Source organism: Lycium ferocissimum, chromosome 9 (genome assembly GCF_029784015.1).
Source record: "Lycium ferocissimum isolate CSIRO_LF1 chromosome 9, AGI_CSIRO_Lferr_CH_V1, whole genome shotgun sequence".
Classification (NCBI taxonomy): Eukaryota; Viridiplantae; Streptophyta; class Magnoliopsida; order Solanales; family Solanaceae; genus Lycium; species Lycium ferocissimum.
This window is the reverse complement of record NC_081350.1, coordinates 64,138,185-64,161,104: the sequence shown is the minus strand read 5'-3', so window position 1 is coordinate 64,161,104 and position 22,920 is coordinate 64,138,185. Positions and strand designations below refer to the sequence as shown.

Sequence of the window (22,920 nt, the reverse complement as noted above, 5' to 3'; positions counted from 1 at the left end):
CTATCACTTTTTCGCGAGTTGACACCCCAACTATCAACTATTTCGTTTTTCTACGTGAACTATCACCATCTATATATTAAAATACACCTTAACTATCAGCTGTTTCCTTTTTCTACCTGAACGATGTTGATAGTTCATGTAGAAAAAAGGAGCTACTAATAATTAACACGTGAAGCTCGCGAAAAAAGGATTAAAAAATAAATAAATTAGTAAATGAAGAGAGGACCAGTCTTTGATGAAAAAGGCAGAAGAGAGGGCCAGTCGCGTAAATAAAAAATACGGTAATGTGTTTTTTCGCACTTTAGTTGTTTAAAACAGATCCGGAGGTGGTGGAAGGGACCTTCCCAGTTGTGTTTCTTCCATTTTTTAGATCTCTCTGCGACAACATCCATCTCAACATTTCTTCTTTCTTCCGATCGAATTGGATTGCATTGATACTTTCAAATCGACACCGTTGATTTAAAGATCTCAAGAAAGAAGTCGAAATCCAATGGCTGGGGGTGCTGCGGGAGGTTTCATAACTCGAGCGTTGGAATCAATGCTCAAAGAGTCTTCCTCTAATAAGAAGTTTTCTTCTCTCCAAACAGCTATCCAATCCTATATTGGTATGTATCCTATCTTCCCTTTGATTTCATCTCACATCATATTTTTATTCATCTTTGATTTATTGCATTTGAATCTGGTAGTAGCTTGGGTCCTTTTCTGTTTTACTGATCTCCCTATGAGTGATTAAGGGTGTGTTTGGTACAAAGGAAAATATTTCCCCAAGAACATATGTCTGTAATGTAGCAAAACACTAAGGAGACAATGAACTTGGAATTTCACTTATGGAACTTGTTTTCCCTACTTCCATTAGGGAAGTCATTTTTCTCATTTTTTATGGATCTTATTTTTCCTAGAGGAAATGTATTCCACTACAATTTGACCAACCAAACATGGAAAAATTGGAAAACATATATTTTCCTCCATACCAAACACACCGTAAATGGAAAATGGAGGACAAGTTAAGGAACTATGGCTAGCCTGCAATTGCCACTAAAAGAATACCAATTCATAAAAACTGTACACTAAGTTAATGGAGCATAATACTTGAGGTTTTATTTTACCAAGTGGGTTACAGGAATCTTGAGTTGTATATTGGCTTTTTGGTTGAATTTTTGGTTCTGGGCTTCTCGCTAACTTCGCCAAGTTGTGATAACTTTTTTGTGGGAAAAGTCAGGGGTTTAATAAGTTATATTTACTTGTACTTTGGGCAATTGGGGTTGTACTTTTACTCCTTAATGCAGCCTAAATACCTAGAGTCCAAATGAATTGCAACGTGGGTGTAGGGATCTTGAACTGCATATTGAGTATCTTAAGAATTCGGATGTGCAATTTTGAGTTGTGGAATTTTTTATAATGTTACCAAGTTGTGAACTTTGAGCTGAGTGACGAGGTTTTTGAGTAAAAGAAGCACTAAATTTTTTATGAATTTGAATATGACTGTTGGACCCATTTGAAATGGAATGATAACTGTACACCAATAAATTGAGTTCTCCTCTCTGTGGATATGGAATCACTACTAATAACATATAATGGATATGGAATCACTACTAATAACATATAAAAACTAAGTAACATAGTTGAAAACCTATTGATAGGAAATGATAAATTAGCTGAACGTCTTTAGTTTGAATACTTTGTTAGGACTATTCTGTAGGACTTACCTTTCGCTTCGGTAGACATCCTTCTATAACATAGCACCCTGGCAACACTTTTTCATTTCAACCATCGGGTTCTAATTCTATGAGTAACATCTTCATCTATTATTCCATTCTCTCGAAACGAGCCTAGGTATCTAAATTTTTTGTACAATGCTGACTAAACTTGAAACACATGTATCTAGTCTTACTTCTGCTTATCCTAAAACCTTTACTGTCTAAAGTGCTTTCCCATAGTTCAAGTTTTGGTTGACACAATTGAGGGGTTCGTCAATTAACACAACATCCTCAACAAATAGCGTACACTCGGGGGACTCTATCATGTATTGTGTTGGTTACCTCATCCATAAGTACTTAACTAGGGTAAACAAGTAGGGGCTCAATGTCGATCCCTGGTGTAGACTTATTGTTATGGGGAACTCTTTTGTATCTCCTGCTAATGATCTCACGTTAGTGACAACTCCTTCATGCATGTCCTTTATAACATTTATATATTTAATATGAGTTTCCTTCTTCTCCATTACCCACCTAAGGACCTTTATCATATGCTTTCTCTAGGTGAATAAACACCATGTGTAGATCTTTCTCCTGTTCGCAATAAATCTTCATCAATCTTCTTAGCAAGAATATAGTAGATCTACTGAGCATAAAACCAAACTGGTGTCTGCCCATATTAGTCCTGCACTTTTTGTAAAGATGACATAGAAAAGGTGCACAAAATCTCTGTACTACATCTGAAATACAATTCCAGCTTCAGTCTAGTGGTTTATTTGGAAAGAAAGGAGTGATAGGTTGTTCGAGGACAAAAAAAGATCACAATTATTGGTGTCCAACATAGATGTATTCTTTTGCTTTGTTTTTGGTGTAGCATGGTATATGTAAATGTTGCTGACTATAATGCCTTGATTGATTTCATTAGCTCATTGCACGACTTGTGATGGTCAACTTTTGAATGTTGCTTTGCTTGCCCAACATCACCTTATTGCCGGTATTATTAAAAGTAAAAGTTACTGTTCACCAATCAAAAAAAATTCTCTACTTCAAGTTGAAGTTGAAATAATGAAAAAAATTGTAAAACAAAAATTGGTTAGCAAATAATATTTCATTATTTGCAAATAGGAACTATATCCAAACGCCTACTAAATCATTTATGTCCAGTGATTTTATATTTTCTTTTATTACCGTCACTCTGAACAAACATGCTCTTGCCTTTTTCCCCCCTTTGCTTAAAGTTCCATATGCCTTGTCACTTTTTGGTGTTTTTACTTTTAAATCATTGTGAATGAATAATAGTGAAAGGCTCTATGGAAGAGCTACTTTGTAGCAAGTGATGCAAGCAGTTTAGGGTAGGATCTGGTGAGATGCTTGCAGCAATAATAAGTCAAGAGTGGTGTGCAAAAAGATGTAACAGAGGTTAATTTAATGAATACAAGAAGTTATTTTATCTTTCATAGGATTAAGTTTTAGAAGCATCTTTTTCCAAAGAAAGAGTAGAAAGGAAATATAGAGGTAGATGCATAAATTAAAATGGTTTGTGGAACCTAATTCGAAGGCATGTGATTATTCAAATAATATAATAAAATAACTGCAATGCACCAAACACAAGACTGTATAGATAGGGTGGGGCAATTTCAATTTGGCATCTGTGTTTCTTCTCAGCCAACAGTAGGAATTGTACCCAGCCTAAGATTTAGATGTAGAACAACAATAAAAGAAGGATATAGTTTAATCATGATGCATGTTGACTTGAACTGACTTGGATTTGAAGTGTGTTCGGAAAATTTAGGATCACATGAGTCATATGAGAAATGTGGGATATTTTTTGCGATACTAACAACATATACAAAGAAAATAGTTTATGTTAGATTTGTCAGCTGATGTTACCAAAGTTCCGATCGAATTTGTCTACTGTTGTAGAGGAATTGATGGTTTGGTTATGTGTCTGGATGCTGGAAGTGTTTGTTACAAATAATATATTATTTCGAGCAGCTTGTGTATTGACCCAAGTCAGGCTAAATGTCTCAAAAGCTAGTGTATTGACTCGAACAGACTCTGAAGGGAATTCTTGTGGCATGGGAATAAAGAAGGCAAAGGGTACAATTTGGTGAAATGGCAGATAGCAATGCAGGGAGGTTGGCTGGGCAGCAGAAACTTGAGATCACAGAATAACAACTTATTGATGAAATGACTGTGGGGGTACAATAGTGAGGAAAATGCATTGTGGAAGGAGGTTATTAAATGCAAGTTTGGTGAACTCAACCCATGGTGTACTAATGTGAGCACTGGTACTTAGTGTATGGGAGTTTAGAAAACCATAAGAGCTCTATGGCCCAAGCTGGAAACAGTGTTGTCAAAGGCTTAAGCGCGCTTAAGCCCTTAAGCGAGGCTCAAAACATGTTGAGCGCTTCGCCTCGCTTTAAGTGCGCTTCAGTGTCATCATCAAGGCTCTAAGACATACTTTTCCTTGCCAATGAGCCTCTCTTGAAGAGGTGACACGCGATAATTGATATTTCACTTTAGCGTAATGATTTTACATTTTCTTTGTCCATATATTTATCACTCATGCTTGTTATTATTATTCTTGGTCTAAACATATATATATATATATTTGTCTTTTTGCACCATTGCGCCTTTTTTCATTAAAGCCCGCGCTTCATTTGCACTTTCCGCTTAAAGCCCCAGTTGACCTTAGAGCTTTTTTGCGCTTTTCTCTTTTGATAACACTGGCTGGAAAGGAACTTGAAGTTGAAAGTAGGAGATGGGAGAAAAGCAAAGTTTTGGAAAGATGTTAGGATTGAACGAACTCCGCTGATGGAGGTATATCCAGATTTGATTATCTTACGTAACAACCAAGAGGTCACTACTATAAATGAAATATAGAGTGCACAGGGATGGGACTTATCTTTTAGAAGATTTTTAAATGACTGGGAAGTTGAAAGGGTGGTTAATCTGTTGAATATGGTTGGTTATTTCTAGGGCACTAACACTGATCCAGATACTTTGATATGGAGGCACAATGGTGATGGGTCACTGTAAATAGGACTTATAGAAAGGAGATTATGGCGCAGAATGGGGAGCAGCCAAAGTTTTGGATAAAAATATGGAAGTGCCCAGCCCCAACAAAGGTGAAATGCTTCACTTGGTTGGTGGCAAAGAGATCTTGTTTGACACATGGAGTTTTGAAGAGAAAGGGAGCCATTAGTATCCAGATGCTATCTGTGCAATGAAACAGATGAAACCAATAACCATCTTTTTCTTCGTTGCAAATTCACAGCACAATTCTGGTCGTTATTCCTCAACCTGACAGACTAAATGGACTATGCCTGAGCATACTGCAGATTTACTGAGCTGTTGGATGAGGAGAGGAGGCAGCAAGAGCCGGAAAAAGTGGTGGAGGATGATCCCATATTGTATTTGGTGGACTAGTTGGAAAGAAAGGAATGGGAGGTGTTTTGAAGATAGATCCAATTCCATTCAGAAAGTCAAATGGAATTGTATAGTATTTTTATAATTTTGGTGTAAAGAAGTAGGACTAGAAGATATAGATCAGTTTGTAGATTTCTTTAGATCCCTGTAAGTACTTCTTTTACTCTTTCTGTCTTTAGCTTATCTCTTTTTGAAGGTAGCCAGCATATCCTTAATGCTGAGGAGTACATATTTACCAGTTTCAAAAAAATAAAAAAAATAAAATAAAAAATTCTAAATCTGTACTCCAGAGGGATGGCGTGGAATCACCCTAGGGTCTTATAAGATCATAAATAGACCATGTATTAAAAATCAATATTTTTTTTGTTTCATTTGTCTACCGTATCTCTATGCTTGTCTGGATCTGATTCTGCTGCATGTTGTAGTGTTAAATTTGTTAGTAAACTTTCCTCTGTAAATTTTAGCTATGTTATTTGGACTCTCCTAAAATATCGTCGGGTGCGTGTCGGATCCTTCAAAAGTACTGTATTTTAGGAGGATCCGACACGGGTGCGGCAACACTTTTGAAGAGTCCGAGTAACTTAGAATTTCGGAGAACTGCTTCTGGATTTTGTTAGCTCCCTGCACATAGACTAGTTATTTGTGTTTACAGCTAACAGTTTTACTTCCGAGGGTCTTCGAAACAACTTCTCTGCCTTCACAATGTAGGGGTAAGGTCTGCGTACAAACTACCCTCCCCAGACTCCACTTGTGGGATTACACTGGGTTTATTGTTGGAGCTAACAATTTCACTATGTTAGCGTAGTCTCACAATATTTTTCTCATCCAGTGTCCCTTATGGACTTCATTAGTTCCTTGTTCTAGCATAGACAAATGTGTTTTAGCTAACAACACTTCTTTTGTACCATTGCATCTTCTTGATGCCAATAATGAAACAACTTACTGCATAAAAAAAGTATAGGTTATTGAACTGCTTCTTGTGTTGGAACCTTTTTCTTCTTCTGCGCCTTGTTAAAATGAAGTGATTCTTGTGATTTTACTGAATATTGCGATTCAATCTGCTTTCCAGACAATTCAAAAGCATCTACTCAGCAAAGCTTATCCACGGAGAGTGATGCGGCAACATCTTCAGCTGTAGATCAGAGGTAGGCACTGTCACATCGTTTGCTCTTATATACTTTATCTCCAACTTTCAACTCCAATGTTTCTTTAGTTTCCTTCTATTATTAGCCCAGCTCATATGGTTTTTTTCCTTCAAATTTCATGCCATTGAAAATTACTTTAGCTTCTATCAAATTCTATTGGCTAGGCTCTGAGCAATGGGTACTCTACTGTTCAGAATGCTATATGATTTTTGGTAGAAGTCGGATTACAGTCAAGTATTTCGACTTTGGTTACTGTTTCTATTCCATTAGTTGACTGGGCTGAGCCTCTAGTTCTGTTATTCTTTTCTTCGTTTTCCTACTCTATATTTCTTATAAATTAATGGTTCACGGAATCACCTCTCATGCAGTTCTACCGACACTCGAGCCTCGGAAAACGGAGCAGCGCCAGTTAACTCAACTACTGCTTCACCTAGTGGTGAGGGTACGGAACAGATAAGCGGGCCAGCAAGCCAAAGTGGAACTATAGTGACAGCTTTATCTCAGGCAGGCAATACGTTAAGCGAAGCACAGGCAGAACTCGTGCTAAATCCACTCCGGCTTGCTTTTGAGACGAAGAATGGAAAAATCATGGAGCTTGCTTTAGATTGTCTTCATGTAGGCTCTTGCTGCTATCATTTAGCGTTCTTTTGGGCCTTGACACTTAAAAATTTATTTATCTTATTATCTATGTTAGGCGTCTGTAGTTTCTTCCTTCTTTTGAAATTTGTTGCCATCATCCAGGTTATAAACTTGGGTAAGTGCATTGGAGCTTAAAGAGGGGGAGGAGACTGATTACTATTGAAGTACAGCTATTTAATTTCATTTATACATGCATCATGTACCTCAACTCTATTTGTTTGTTGCTATCCTCATAGTTGAGTCATTTGTACCAGTCTTTCTGGTACCTGTTTTACATAATATGCGTGAATGAGCATGAATAACTTAAGTGAATATGCCAACTGTTGCATATTGAAAAAAAGATATCTTTGTGTTGAATGTGTAAGAACATTCTTGCTGATGCTCAGAGATTCTCATAAAGTGTGTCTAAAAATCAGTGATAACTCTCTCTTGATATCTGCAGAAACTCATTGCATACGACCATCTAGAGGGAGATCTTGGCTTAGATGGCGGGAAAAATGTGACGCTGTTTACAGACATCCTGAACAGGGTCTGCGGTTGTGTTGATAATTTGTCGCCCGATAGGTAGAAACCTCTCTTATTTTGAATTTATCTTAAGTATATTCCCTTTATATTAAGTTACGAGGAAATTGTATGCACCTGTTAGCTATGTGTCTCTTTTATTTGATATAATTTTAACTCAATATTTCTGAGTGATAAATTTTTGAGAAATTCTATGCAGTACGACTCTTCAGGTTTTGAAGGTACTTCTTACCGCTGTAGCATCCACCAAGTTTAGAGGTATGCAACTTTTGAAAGGGAGATTCCTTTCTCCTCTTTTTTGGTTACTCTTGAGTCTTGTCCCAACTTACTCGACCCTCCTTCCATCTTGAGTTCGTCCCAGATTCCTTGACTGGTTTCCTAAATGGGAAATTTGTATCTGTAGAAGTCCAATTTTATATAAACTAAGACTCCCTTTGTCCCAATTATCTTTCAATTTTGCAGTGTCCCAAGATTTTTTTACGACACCATTCACTATTGATAGTATTTCTCTTTAATTTTCATTACTTTTGATAATTTAGATTTATTTAGTGAATAAAATCTAACTTTGATGTGATGTTATTATTCAATTTTTATTTGTAAAATTTTCTCCACTATTACTTATAAAATATATATTGGTTAAATTAAGATCTTAAACTCCTTGTTGTCAAAATTCTTCATATAAAATGAGATGGAGGAGTATATAGTACACTCCTTTTGTCTCCTTTTTACATCATATTACGCATCAAAAATTGGTAGGAATAGGATTTTCTGCAAGTGACAAGCAGGAGTCCTTAGACATTTTTCTGTATGCTTTGTCCAAAATGCAGTTCACGGGGAATCATTGCTTGGAGTTATCAGGGTCTGTTACAATATTGCTCTTAACAGGTATCAGTGTAATGCTTATTTGAGCATGATTACTCTTTAATATCAAATGAAGCTAATACCTACTTGTTTGTATGTTTAGCAAAAGTCCAATAAACCAAGCAACATCAAAGGCCATGTTAACACAAATGCTTAGTATTGTATTCAGACGGATGGAAAATGATCTGGTAGGTGAAGTGGACGAACCAAGTTTTTTGTTTCTTCTTTGAGACGCTAGAGGGGGAATAGTGGATTCTACTTTATAGACCCTTAATAGCTTCTTGCAATTCAGGGTTCTAGTTCACGTGGAACTGTTGCACACCAAGAAACTACTGATACTAATGGGTCAAACGTAAAGGTTGAGGAAGTGTCACATAATGAGCCAGAAGATAAAGAAATAACAGAAGGGGGCGATGCACCTAATGTTAATCAGGCTAAAGATACATCTGTTGCATCAGTTGAGGAACTTCAGAGTTTTGTTGGTGGTGGTGATATCAAGGTGTACATATTACCTGAAACTTTACTATTACTAACACGATTACGGTATTGTCAAAAGCTTATGATATGTACCTACAATGGGCTTTCCTTGGAATACAGGGTTTAGAAGCTGCTCTTGAGAAAGCTGTGCATCTTGAAGATGGTGAAAAGGTCACAAGGTATGGATTTACGGTTGAGGAAATGATTCTCGTAAATCAAACATGTTTTTTTGTGATGTTTAACTACATTTTACAAATCTCTTGACAATTTGTAACTTTAACCAGAGGAATCGAGCTTGAAAGCATGAGTCCTGGAGAGCATGATGCCTTACTTCTTTTCCGAACCCTTTGCAAGGTTTGCTTGACTGTTCATTGATGTAAGGTTTAGGATGAACTTTGTACTGATAGGAGCGAGTTTGCAGATGGGCATAAAGGAAGACAATGATGAAGTTACTGTTAAGACGCGTATTTTGTCCTTGGAGCTACTTCAGGTGAGCTTTCTTTTACAGCCTGTTTGAGTTGTTGTTCCCTATGGTTTCTTAATGTATCATTTTATATTGCATTTTATTATACTCTATTGTAATATGTTGTTAAAATAAAGTTTGGATAGGTTGTGTTTGTTCTCATTTAGTATCATTTTCTTGTTTGGTTTGACTATATTGTTCTGTACAATAGCTGATAAGTTTACTAAAATGCCCTTAATTACTTTAGATACAGTATTTATGAACAATTCAAAACTAAAAAGGAAAAGATGATCACTAAGAAGAAAGTGGCAAGAAAGACTACCTGTATCGTAGCAAGGAGGAGGAGTGCTGATTGAAAAGGTGGGGCATAAATATGATGAAGACAGAATATGGTAAAGGATATAGTTATAAAGTCCAGATATCTGTTTCTTTAAGCATAATGCTAGGCTGTCAAGAAAAAATGTTCTCTCTTGGGAAACACACCACCCTCTCTCTCTTCTCTCACTTCTCAACTCTCCTCTCCGACATAGAATTTTCAGATGACAAACTTATCATTGCCTAAGTTATAGAGCAGGGCATTTCTTTTACTTCGAGTGGGAAGTTTTTTAGATTAACGAGCAGTGGAGATAGTTGGTTCATCTTAACAGAAAATAGCAGAAGGTTCAGGAGCAGCATCAGGTTAGACGAAAGCAATCTCAGATGGATATGTGAAGCCCTAAAGCAGGCCTTTTTGCAGCCAGGCAACAAATGCAGAAGATGGGAAAGAAAAGTACAGGCGTACTCATTCAGAGTGATGCAAAACTTCAACAGTTATGGTCGATTTGTGAGAATAGAGACTATTCTAGGAGACAAAAGGGCTTCAGTCATCATCCCAGAAGACAGATACAACAAGGGATGGGATGACATTGCAGGGAAGATACAAATATATCTGGGTCCTTTTGTAGATCCAAGATTCCATTTAGCAGATGAGCAGTCCAAATCCTACATGGAGGCAGCAAGGATCCCAAAATGGTCAAGCACGATCAGTTCTGAAGCAGGGAAAACCAGTAACAGGGAGATGGGGGAAACAGAGCACTTCCTTTCGAGGTGTCTTGTGGGAGAATTTAATGATCCATTCAATACAAGCCCAAATGCAGATATCATCCAAAAATGGTTTGTGGGCAGGTAGCAAGTCACTGCAGGACTTAAAGTCACACCCATTAACCATAACCAATTTCTCTTTGAGCTCCCATCCAGATTGGAGGCAAGTAGGGTTAAAGCAGGCGATGGAAAGGGAGGAGGCTGACTCTCGAATGGTGGACGCCAGTGGCCGGATCAAAGCTAACCACAAAAAAGTCAGAACTTAAATGGATAAAGGTTTTCGGAATTCCACTCCATGCCTGGTCAACAGAAACATTCAAATTTATTGGGAACAAGTGTGGAGGTTACGTCGGAGTAGATGAAGACACGAAACACAGAACACACATGCTATGGGCTCGTATCTGTGTGGAGAAGAACATGAAGGTAATTCCGAGGACCATAGAATTGCTCAAAGAAGATTGGGGTTTCGAACTCTCAATTTTAGAAGATCTGCACACCGTCGTTAATCTCGCCGGAAAAGGCACTGCTCCCGAGATAAGGAAGACGTCGGAAGAAGTTGGTACCTCGAACACTGTATCATATGAGGAGGTACAAAGGGACAGCTTTAATTCAAAAAGTGGCAGTCTGTTGGACAGCTTTTATTCAAAAAGTGGCAGTCTGTTGGACAGCTTTTATTCAAAAAGTGGCAGTCTGTTTTATCCAGTAGATAAAAGGGCAAAAGTCAAAGAGTCCAATAGTTTAATAGGGAGTGGGCCAGGGCCAATTAAAAGACAACTGGGCCTAGAAGCTGATCAGAATTATTACAAAACAGGCCCAAATGGCAAGAGGGGAAAAAATAAAGCTTTAAATGAGGCCAAACTTCTTAAACTCAAAACCATCTGTCAGGTTAAAAAGCCCAGCCCATCTTTCAACAGATTCGGTGCTCTTTCAGCCCCTTCAGACTCCAGTGATTTTGAAATTGCCATGCAAGTAAATCCTGCAGAGCAAACATCAGGGGAGAGGCATTCAGATGCAGACGATGAAAGAATTCCCCAAGAAAGAATCAACAGGCCACTGCGACTACATACCTCAGGTGAGGAATTGGTTGCGTTCTCCAACTCAGATACAGATTTCCCCTCTCAAGCGATATGTGAAGCATTACCATTGTCTTGGTACGAAGGCCCTATTCCACTGGCTATAGAAAAACCTACTGTTATTGAGACATCAAAGTGGACAAAAATCACAATGGTAAAGGCATGCAAAGCATTTGGGGTCAACGCTATAGGGTTTGAACATGATCTCTTAGAATTAGTTAAAAGGATGGAGCAAAGAAGACAAAAACAAATCCAAGAACAGGAGTTAAAGCAACAGGGGTCTGAGAAAGGGAAGAAAAGCAGAGGAGAAGGGGAACGGAAAAGATTAATCTGTGGGATTAATTATGACAAAAAAGAGCAACAATGCAGTGGGAGCAGGGGCAGGCAGTACACTTCACTGTCTGGATGAATTTGAAAGTCCTTAGTTGGAACATTAGGGGGCTGAATGAGGAGGCGAAGAGAGACACCATCAAATCCCTTATTCAGAGTTGGAAGGTTGACATATTATGTTTGCAAGAGACAAAAATCCAAGGCTGCAACAATAGGCTGATACAACAGATATGGGAAACAGATGGGCTGATTGGGTAGAGCTTGAAGCAGTTGGCACAAAAGGTGGTATATTAGTAATCTGGGACAAAAGGAAATGGGTGAAAATGGATGCACAATTGGGCTGCTACTCAATTTCATGTATGCTGCAGAGTTCACTTGAAGAGTTTAGGTGGTGCTTCACTGGAGTTTATGGTCCACACACTAATCAAGAGAGGGAAGAGATGTGGGATGAATTAGCAGGGATAAGAGGACTTTGGGAGCATCAATGGGTCATAGGGGGTGACTTCAATGTATGCCGATTTGAAAGTGAAAGGCTAAATTGCACTAGGAGATCAAGAGCCATGGAAACATTCTCAGACATAATCCATGACTTAGAGATCATTGACCTACCATTGCAGGGAGCCCAATATACATGGTCAAGAGGAGAGAACAATCAACAAGCATCTAGAATTGATAGATTTCTCGTATCCCCAGAATGGAATGACTCTTTCAAAGCTGTGAAACAAATTGCATTGCCTAAAGTAATTTCAGATCACAGTCCCATTTTGCTGGAAAGTGGGGACTGGGATGCCACTCCCTCCTACTTTAAATTTGAAAACATGTGGCTGGAAGTTGATGGCTTTCTGGACAAACTGAAAAACTGGTGGCAAAGCTACAATTCCAATGGGAGACCTGACTTCATCCTTATGCAAAAACTGAAGAATCTGAAGAAGGACATAACTATTTGGAATAAGGAGGAGTTTGGTAAATTAGAGACTAGGAAAGGCAAAGCACTAGATGAATTGATGATCTTAGAGCAAAACACTGAAGGCAGACAATTGAACATGACAGAGGCTAGTCAAATGACAAGTCTGAAAGCTGAGATACAACAGCTGGCCAAGATAGAGGAGATCTCATGGAGGCAGAAATCTAGGTGCCTTTGGCTCAAGGAAGGGGACAAGAACACCAAATTTTTTCAGAAGATTGCTAATTCTAATAGGAGATCCAATTGCATAGATAGACTTCTGGTGGACAATGTGATCATCGAAGATAAGGAGACAATAAAAAGGAAGACACTTGACTTCTTTGAAAAATTGTACACTGAGCAAGAAGACTGGAGACCTACTGTAAATTTCGAAGGAATTGCTTCCATCACAGCAGAGGAAAGCAGTAGCTTAGAAGCAGCTTTTGGAGAGGAGGAAGTGCTAGCAGTCATTAAATCATGTGCCCCTGACAAAGCCCCTGGGCGTGATGGTTATACTATGGCCTTTTTCCAGAGTTCTTGGGATTTTATTAAGACAGACTTGTTAGCAGCTATGCAACAGTACCATCAACATTGCTGGATGGTTAAGTCTTGTAATGCTTCCTTCATTGCACTTATCCCTAAGAAAAAGGGGCATTGGAGCTTAGGGATTACAGACCTATCAGTCTAATTGGAAGCATATACAAGATCATTGCTAAAGTTCTTGCAGGAAGACTGAAGGGAGTGATGGGGAAACTGGTTTCAAGTCAGCAGAATGCCTTCATCAAGGGGAGACAAATCACAGATGCCTCACTCATAGCTAATGAGGTGCTTGGTTGGCAATTGAAACAAGGGAGTGCTAGATTACTTTGCAAATTAGATGTCGAAAAAGCCTTTGACCAATTGAATTGGTCTTATCTCATATCTATGCTCAGACAAATGAGGTTTGGTGATAGGTGGATTAAATGGATTCAGTTCAACATTTCTACTGTGAAGTATTCAGTTCTAATCAACCGAAGCCCAGTAGGATTTTTCTCTTCACAAAGAGGCCTGAGGCAAGGTGACCCCCTTTCACCTTTTCTGTTCATACTAGCTATGGAAGGGTTGAGTAGAATGTTGAACAAAGCCAAGCAATTGCAATGGCTAACTGGTTTTGATATAGGAAGGGATAGAGCAGTCAACATCTCCCATTTGCTATATGCAGATGACACTTTGGTCTTCTGTGGGGCTGACAGAGAGCAGATCCTCTATCTAAACCTTACTCTACTAATATTTGAAGCAGTTTCAGGTCTTCATATAAACATGCTCAAGAGTGTGATTTATCCTGTAAATGAAGTGCAAAATGTTGAGGAACTGGCAGACATACTGGGTTGCAGAACTGGTACTTTTCCAACCACATACTTAGGACTCCCACTAGGGGCTAAATATAAGACAGAGGGCATCTGGAGTGGAGTCATCGAGAAGTTTGAAAAGAGACTTGCTACTTGGCAAATGCAGTACCTATCAATGGGGGGCAGACTAACATTGATTAACAGTGTGCTTGATAGCATCCCAACCTACAGTATGTCACTACATCCTATAACCAGTAAGGCTTTGGAGCAATTGGACAAAACTAGAAGGAATTTCCTTTGGAAAGGGAATAGCACTGACCATAAATTTCATTTGGTGCAGTGGCCAATAGTCTTGTTACCAAAAAAGTTGGGCGGCCTCGGCATTAGAGACTTATCACTGCACAACAAAAGCCTACTAATGAAATGGTTATGGAGATGCACTCAGGAGGAGCAGAGCCTTTGGAAGGATGTAATTATTGCCAAGCATGGAGCGCTAAACCACTGGTGCTCTCATATCCCAACAGAGCCATATGGGGTTGGTGTCTGGAGAAGCATATGCAAGTTATGGGAGGAGTTCTCACAACACCAACACTTAGTAGCAGGGAATGGGCAGCATATCAGATTTTGGAGAGACAAATGGTTAGGCGACATCCCTTTAATGGCTGCTTATCCCAACATGTTTCAGTTATCAAGGGACCCAAACTCTACAGTTCAACAACACAGAGAAAGGAATTCATGGAACATCATCCTTAGAAGGAACATACAAGATTGGGAAATGGAGGAGTTGGTAAGTTTACTAGCAGCACTTCATAGTGTTGCAATAAATAGTGAAACACCAGACCAACTCAATTGGGGAGAAACAAGGAACGGAAAGTTCTCAGTTAAAGCAGCATACAAACTTCTAGGCCCACAGAATGAAATTACAGCTCATTGGCCTTGGAAGCTTATATGGAAGATCAAACTGCCCCCTAAGATCAGCTGCTTTAGCTGGACTGCACTTCATGAAGCTTGCTTGACTCAAGACAATCTAGCTAGAAGGACGTTTCAGATGGCTAACAGATGTTATATGTGCATGAAGGAAGCAGAAACTCACAACCACTTATTTCTACAGTGTCCAATAGCTGCAAATTTATGGAATATGTTTTAGTACTTTTTGGACTCAAATGGGTCATGCCTCAGAGTATCAGGGATGTTTTTGTAAGCTGGAGTTGCTGGAGAGTTGATAGTGCCATCAAGAGAATCTGGAAGATGATACCTGCAGCCATCTGTTGGAGTATCTGGAATGAAAGGAATAGAAGATGCTTTGATGGGATATCAACTACCTACCAATCTTTAAAAGCTAAATGCCTCATGTTTTTGTATAGCTGGGTTTATTTATCTCCATTAGATTCCCCTGTTACCTTTCTGAACTTTGTTAGCTCCCTGTCCCTTAACTAGCTATATAAAGGAGAGCTGGCCCTTTTGCTATTCTACTTTTGTAACTACTATGCATCTGCTTGATGCCTGCAATGAAATCATTTATCTCATCAAAAAAAAAAATAAAGTCCAGATTCCTATGGATCAAGCATGGAGATAAGAACACCCGATTTTTCCACAAAGTTGCAAACTCAAATAGAAGATACAATTGCATTCATAAGCTGGAAATAGATGGAGATATCACAGAGGAGAAGAACTTGAGCAGAAATCACATTCTAGAGTTTTATGAAGGCCTCTTCTCTGAAAAGGAGAATCGGAGACCTTCTTGGGAGTGTCCAGATTTGTCAAGCATCAGTGAGGAGGAGAAACAATGGTTGGAAAGGCCTTTTGAAGAAGCAGAGGTCACCAGGGTGTTGAAGATGATGGAAGGGGACAAGGCACCAGGTCCTGATGGCTTTAACATGTGTTTTTTCAAGAAATGTTGGCACATAATAAAGGAAGATGTGTTGAAAATATTTCAGATTTTCTACAATGAAGGAGAATTCATTAGAAGTTTTAATTCTACATTCATTGCTTTGATTCCAAAGAAGAAGGGGCTGATTGCATCGAAGACTTCAGACCTATTAGTCTATTGGGCAGTGTCTACAAGTTGATAACTAAAGTGTTGACTGAAAGATTGAAGTTAGTGATCAGTAAACTTGTTTCTGTAAATCAGAATGCTTTTTTGAAGGGCAGGCAGATTTCAGATGCCGCGCTTTTGGCAAATGAATGCATAGACTATTATTTGAGAAAGAAACTGCCTGGTGTGGTTTTCAAGTTGGATATAGAGAAGGGCCTATGACCACGTCAGTTGGCCTTGCCTGTTGAAGTTACTGGAAAAAATGAATTTTGGAGGGAAGTGGATTCAATGGATAATTCTCTGTATTTCTTCTGCCAAATTCTCAATCCTTATCAATGGAAATCCAACTGGTTTTTTTAATTCTCAAAGGTGCCTAAGGCTAGGAGATCCACTATCCCCTTACCTATTTCTTCTGGTAATGGAGGTGTTGAGTCTCATGATTAAAACTTCTGTCACGAATGGCTGGATGAAAGGCTTTAAATTGGAGGGCCAGTCTGGTAATGGTGTTGAAATCTCCCATATCCTATACGTTGACGATGCTTTATTAATGTGTGAAGCTAATCGGGAACAAGTACTGCATCTGAGGGTGGTTCTTCTGGCTTTCGAAGCAGTGACTGGGCTGAGAATTAATCTGATGAAGAGCTCAATTTTTTTCCCTGAATGCTGACAATAACATTAGTGGGTTGGCTGAAATTTTAAGCTGCAAGATTGAAAAATTCCCACCCAGCTATTTGGGATTACCCTTAGGTGCAAAATTTAAAGACATCTCTGTTTGGAATGGAGTTACTGAGAAATGCGAAAAAAAGCTGGCTCCCTAGAAGCAACAATATTTATCTTTTGGGGGTAGGTTAACATTAATTAATAGTGTTCTGGATGGTATCCCAACTTACCTTATGTCCATGGTTCCTATACCAGTTAGTGTGGAGAAGAAACTAGATAGTCTTAGAAGAAAGTTCTTATGGGAAGGTAATGCAGAAAAGAGGAAATACCATTTGGTAAAGTGGAGCACTGTGATTAAACATAAGAAGGAGGGGGTTTGAGAGTTAGAAATCTTAAAGCTCATAATCAGAGTCTTTTATGTAAGTGGCTATGGAGATTAAATGATGGGAGAGAAGCTCCATGGAAATCTTTAATTGAGGTTAAATATGGAAGAGGGGGTTTCTGGGCACCTAAATTAGTTACAACCCCTTATGGAGTAGCTATATGGGGCAGATTGTCAACCTCTGGGAGGAATTCAAGAAGTATGTTGGATTGAAGGTGGGGAATGGGAAAAGAATCAGGCTCTGGAAAGATAATTGAGAGGGCTCTGGTTTGTTGAAAGACCAATTTCCTAAATGGTACAGATTGTCTCTAAATGCTAAAGTGGTGTTAGCAGATATTTTCATTGATTCAGGTTGGAATTTTTAGTTTCAGAAGGAATCTTTTTGATTGGGAGATGCAGGGAGTAGATGACTTTATCCAAAAGATGCAATTAGTAGTGTTACTGTTGGAAAAGGATGATTGCCAATATTGGAAAGCAAATAAAAATGGTTCTTTTTCAGTCAAGTCTTTCTATAAAATTCTCAATGCTGACCAGACCATGCAGGCTCATAATTCGCCCTGGAAATTGATTTGGAAAACTTCTGTACCGGTTAAAGTTGCTTGTTTTGGCAGGCAAGTGGCACATGGAGCATGCCTGACTCCAGAAAACTTGATGAAAAGGAGATGGTTTCTATGTGGTAGATGCTTCTTGTGTGAAAGAGTATGCGAATCTGTGGACCACATTTTTTTGCATTGTGAATTTTCTTGGCAGTTGTGGTCTATGTTTCTCACTATGTATAGCGCACACTGGGTAAACCCTCAGAAGTTCCGAGAGGTGCTTGAAGGTTGGGAGTTTGTTTGCCCAGATTCAGCCTTAAAGAATATCTGGGTTTACATTCCTCTATGCATAATTTGGACGTTATGGAAGGACAGAAATATGAGATGCTTCGAAGAAAAGAGGAGTCAGTTGCAGTCAGTGAAATATAATTGTTTGCATTTCTTGTACTTTTGGAGAGAAGGGAATGTAGTGTTGGATTTGCATAATTTGCTAGACTTGCTAGACAACTTAGCTATTTAATGTAACCAAGTCCAGTGTTTTCTTGTGTACTTTTAACAGTATCACCTTGATACTGTTTCGTTTTAAAAAAAAAAGACTGATAAAAAAAAAAAAAAAATGTAAAGTAAAGGGGGCAAAATGAATTATTAAATAATAGTAAGTGCAAAATGTGAAATAGAACTAATGTAGCAATCTAGCCACACCAAATTGGTTGGTATGTAAGATGAGTCTTTTCGTTGTTAAATAACAGTGGATTTAACAATACAATACAATATGAACTCAACCCAATCAAGCATCTAGTGTTTCAAGCTTAAGGGCCCGTTTGGACAATATTTGGTCGAAGATGAGAAACGAATATTTGAATTTGAAGTTACGTTATATTTATGTATGAATTTTACTTGGAAAAAAAAGTTAAACTTTTGTAAGTGAAAACCATTATATACTAGCATCTCTCTCATGTTTTGCTGGCATAGGATTTTCTTGGGACGTTACATCCGCCCCTTTTTACGGGCACTGCGTCATCACTGAGGCTTGCCCCACCATGTTCTCAATGATGTAGGGTTTTCCTAGGCTCGATTGGAATTGGTTTGCCCCACAATTCCATTGCCCAAGATTGCAAACAAAGTGACTCTGTGATACCATATGCAATAACCCAACTCACTGATGATATAGGTTGCTGCTTCTGGCCTAGGCTTGCACTGTTTCAAACGCGTCATTGGGTCTGAGGCGTTCTTCCTTATATATGCAATATTTCTCCTCTGTTTTGCCGATGTGGTATCTGCATAGGGTGTTAGGGAGGCATATACTCAGATTTAATCACCAAATATGCTTCTTTAGCTTTTTTTTTTTTTTTTAAAACCTTTTCCCCATATTGTTGGTAGTCATTTCTATAGCTCACTTCAGTCTCGATGATGGGCTATTATTATTTCTGAGCACATTTCACGTTGGGTTTACTAGTTTTAAGTTAACGTGCTATTTTGTATTGAAGAATTGAAAAACTGAGTTGCAAACACAGTTTTTCAATTTTTCAGAACAAGCACTACCTAAAAAACTTGTAGAAACAGCATTTGCAATCTGAAGCTCACTGGAGACAGACCAGAGATAACTAGTCAACTTACTGTAGTTATGCGACTAGGAACACTAAAATCTTTAAGAAAATATTACTCCCTTTGGTTCAAAAAGAGTGTCCACTTAGCCTTTATTTTTTGGTTCAAAAAGAGTGTCCACTTACCAAATCAAGAAAGAATTAACCTTATTTTTTCAGATTTGCCCTTATTAAGTGTTAAGTGACCAAATCCCAATACCTATTTAATTAGGGGTAGTTTAGTCAAATTACCTATTTTTGCCTAGGAGTTAGTATTTTCTTAAGGGGCGTGCAAATGGCTAAGTGGACACTCTTTTTGAACCGGAGGGAGTATTTATCTAACACAATCGGTTGTTGGAACTTGGAATATTAATGTCGGTTCAACTTCTTTTTTTTTGTTTTCTTTTTTAGCTAATATGAAACCAAAGCCAGACTGATAGATTGATTCTGCCATTCCCCATAACCAATCCAAGGCTAGTAAATCCTACCCTAAAAGAAAATCACAGAAAGTTGAAGTTGTCTGGTTCTGAAGCTGAACCAGAGCAGCAAGGAGATGAACTTCAAACTTAACAAGTGTGAAGTGAAGGTTTGAAGTTGTAAAATGAAAGAGGCTTAACATTATTTCTGAGGTTGTTTTCTTGTTTGAAGAATGGGAGTTTTCTTTATATTATATTCCCTCCCTTTCAATTTATGTGAACCTATTTCCTTATTAGTCCGTGCCAAAAAGAATGACCCCTTTGTATATTTGGAAACAATATACCTTTATGCAATGAGCCAATGATTTATAGCGACACAAAATATATGTGACTCATTTAACACCACAAATTTAAAAGTCTTCTCTTCTTTCTTAAACTCCGTGCCCAGTCAAATGGGTTCACATAAATTGAAACGGAGGGAGTATTAGTTTGTAGTCCAAAAAAGTGAAAAAAAAAACTCATATATTCAGTTCTTTGATCTACATAGGTAACCTGGATATGCTGGCTGACTTATCTTAAAAAAATTATGCGTGAATAGAACTAGGAATTGCTGTAAATTCGTCAAGACTATTTGGTTTTTAGTTTTTGAAATCAAGTATGATTGGAAAGGCTTTCGGATTGGTTTCATTTGGTTCAGATGGTATGAGCGAGCTTCAAAATGCTTTTCTAGCCCTAAATACTTTTGCTGGATATCTTTTAAGCATTTTCTTGTATACCAGTTGGCATATTCTCTTTTTGCTTGTCTTTTTCCTCATCATCAGGATTCTTTTGAGTGTAAATCTCTGACCTCTTAGGTGCAATTGACAGGAATCCTCGTCTTCTACTAAATTATTTTGGCATAGTCTTAGCTTATGGCATTTGTAAAATGAAGTTGACGCTATACTTGATTTTATCAGCACACTGCAATCATGTAAAACCTTAGCTGTATTTTGCACTAGCATTTTCTTAATGCTGGTTTCGACCAATGAAACTTTGCTTATTTATCAAAAAACTTTTTTTTGCATAATTGAACCACAGGGTCTTTTGGAGGGACTTAGCGACTCATTCACGAAAAACTTTCAGTTTATGGACTCCGTCAAGGCTTATCTTTCATATGTTTTACTAAGAGCATCAGTTTCACAGTCACCTACCATATTTCAGGTTATCAATTTTGCTTTCTGAAGCTATACACTCATGTGATTGATATTCTTCTGAAACTCTTGTGATGTTTAACTCGCTAATAATTGTCCACATAATTTGGCAGTATGCTACAGGAATTTTCTCGGTCCTAGCATTGCGATTCAGGGAATGTCTCAAGGTACACAGTGTTTACACTTCCTATTGAGATTGAGGGATCTATTTCAAAATTTGAGAGGTTGCAAATTATAAAATTGATTTCAGGGTGAAATTGGTATCTTCTTTCCCTTAATTGTCCTACGTCCACTGGATGGCACAGACCTGAATGCAAAAACGAGTGTTCCGAGGTATGATTTTTGCTTAAATGAGAATAGCTTCTCTATATAGCTTTTGCACTTGATTTATCAACCTCACCATGCCTTTTACTTTTTCCAAGAGATAGAGTCCCACCGAACTACACCCAGAATACTCAGTATTCTCAATCTTTATGTAGTCCTTGACTTTGATACATTTGAAGGATGCGTATATTTCATCCTACGAACTATCAGGATGATGTTGCCAAAGTTGACTGCCAACACTAAATTAAAAGAAAAAGAAAGAAAAATATTTGGGGATGTAATAGTTCAACTTACCAACTAATCTGCCATAGCAGCTTAGATGTACTACGGTTCTTGTTCCGAAAGTAGCTTGACATTAGGGTCCGTAGGTGAGTCAATTGACATATCGGGAGCATATTTCCTAGATGAGATGATCACACCTGATTTATATTGATCAAGTAAATGTATTTTCATTCATAAACATGATGAAAAAGCTGTCCGTATACAAGGGGTATACCAAAAAGTAAAGAACCTACAGAAAGATATGATTCTCTACTAACTCCACCCAATCTTCTATACAACAAGGAACTCTATGCATGCACCAAAAGTAAATAAGGATCATAGACTACTCCTCAACTCCTCTAAGAAAAACTCGACTCTACCCCCTCAAAAGCTCTCCTATTTTTCTCTCTCCGGACAACCCACATTCAGGGGGTGACCCACGTTGACACCCCTTCGTCCGGAAATTTTACGAAATATATATTTATAATATGCGGAAACCCATATAACCTGTATAAGTGACTCACATGACATAATTAGCAACCTAGCTTGCTGGTATAGCGCCTTGCTTTTCTGCATCGAAATCCTGAGTTCAATTCCAGATGCAGAGTTATTTGATTTTTAATTTTTATTTAAGTTCCTCCCTATTTTCTCTGTTAAAAATACAGGTCGTGACTTGTGAGAGAGGATTGATCCCTCCTTACTTCGAAAAACCAAACTTACCAGCCACCTAGGATCAATTTCCATGACAATTTAGACAATAATTTGCTTAAAACCAATGTGGAACAGGTTTTTCTTAAATTCTAACTTTGGGAAAAATTTATCCATTCTCTTTTGCAACTCTAGGAAGGCGTGCTATTTGCTGCTATTTTTTTGAAGTTCTTTTCTTATTTTTTAGGTTTTTTTTAATTTCTAAATAGAATTTTTTCGATGACATCCACTGTTTTTCTTTGTGAATTTAATTCCATGAATGTGTTTGAGGTTTATTTAAATTAATATTTTAACTTAATGTGTGTGATCATGATTAAAGGTTTTCCAATTTTAAGGGATTTGGTGATCTTTCTATAAAAAACTAGTAGGGACAAGAAGCATATACTCATCTTCTTTTGTTCCCGCTTGTAAAATTTACTTTACTTTTGCCAATTTCTACTCTACATTTAAGAGATCTTTCTTGGATATGAAGTTGATTAAAACGGATTTATCTAATCGAACGGATGATGGACTTTTGAGTGGTTATTTGGTGTATTATATAAAAAGAAATGTATTTGGTACGGAGTACTATTTCTTATGGTCAACCTATTTGAATAAAACATTTCAAATATGAAAACTTGTCAAGGAGAGTAATAACAATTTATGTGAGTTATATTTTATTAATACGATTTAGATATATTTTAACATGATGTTATAGTGGTTTGTTCATTTGTTCACCTCTTTAGATGTCGATACTGCTTAAAAAAGATCCTACGTATGCCACTGCCCGCATTAACGCGAGAGGAACCACATTCCATGCCCTGAGTCTTTTCCTCCTTCTCCTGCTCTTCCACAATAA

At 38.0% G+C, this 22,920-nt stretch overlaps 1 protein-coding gene across 1 annotated transcript in view; it reads left to right on the top strand.

Moving 5' to 3' along the window:
• The first annotated feature begins 291 nt into the window (after window positions 1-291).
• Window positions 292-22,920, top strand: part of LOC132031477 (brefeldin A-inhibited guanine nucleotide-exchange protein 5) — a 40,988-nt gene continuing 18,359 nt past the window's right edge. Inside the window, exons 1-14 of the mRNA XM_059421458.1 lie at window positions 292-605; window positions 6,196-6,271; window positions 6,640-6,886; window positions 7,353-7,474; window positions 7,632-7,690; window positions 8,260-8,317; window positions 8,397-8,481; window positions 8,586-8,792; window positions 8,891-8,949; window positions 9,055-9,124; window positions 9,192-9,260; window positions 20,677-20,799; window positions 20,903-20,956; window positions 21,040-21,122. Coding sequence (XP_059277441.1) covers window positions 491-605; window positions 6,196-6,271; window positions 6,640-6,886; window positions 7,353-7,474; window positions 7,632-7,690; window positions 8,260-8,317; window positions 8,397-8,481; window positions 8,586-8,792; window positions 8,891-8,949; window positions 9,055-9,124; window positions 9,192-9,260; window positions 20,677-20,799; window positions 20,903-20,956; window positions 21,040-21,122 — 1,427 coding nt within the window. The 5' untranslated portion in view covers window positions 292-490. The remainder of the gene's footprint in view (window positions 606-6,195; window positions 6,272-6,639; window positions 6,887-7,352; window positions 7,475-7,631; window positions 7,691-8,259; window positions 8,318-8,396; window positions 8,482-8,585; window positions 8,793-8,890; window positions 8,950-9,054; window positions 9,125-9,191; window positions 9,261-20,676; window positions 20,800-20,902; window positions 20,957-21,039; window positions 21,123-22,920) is intronic.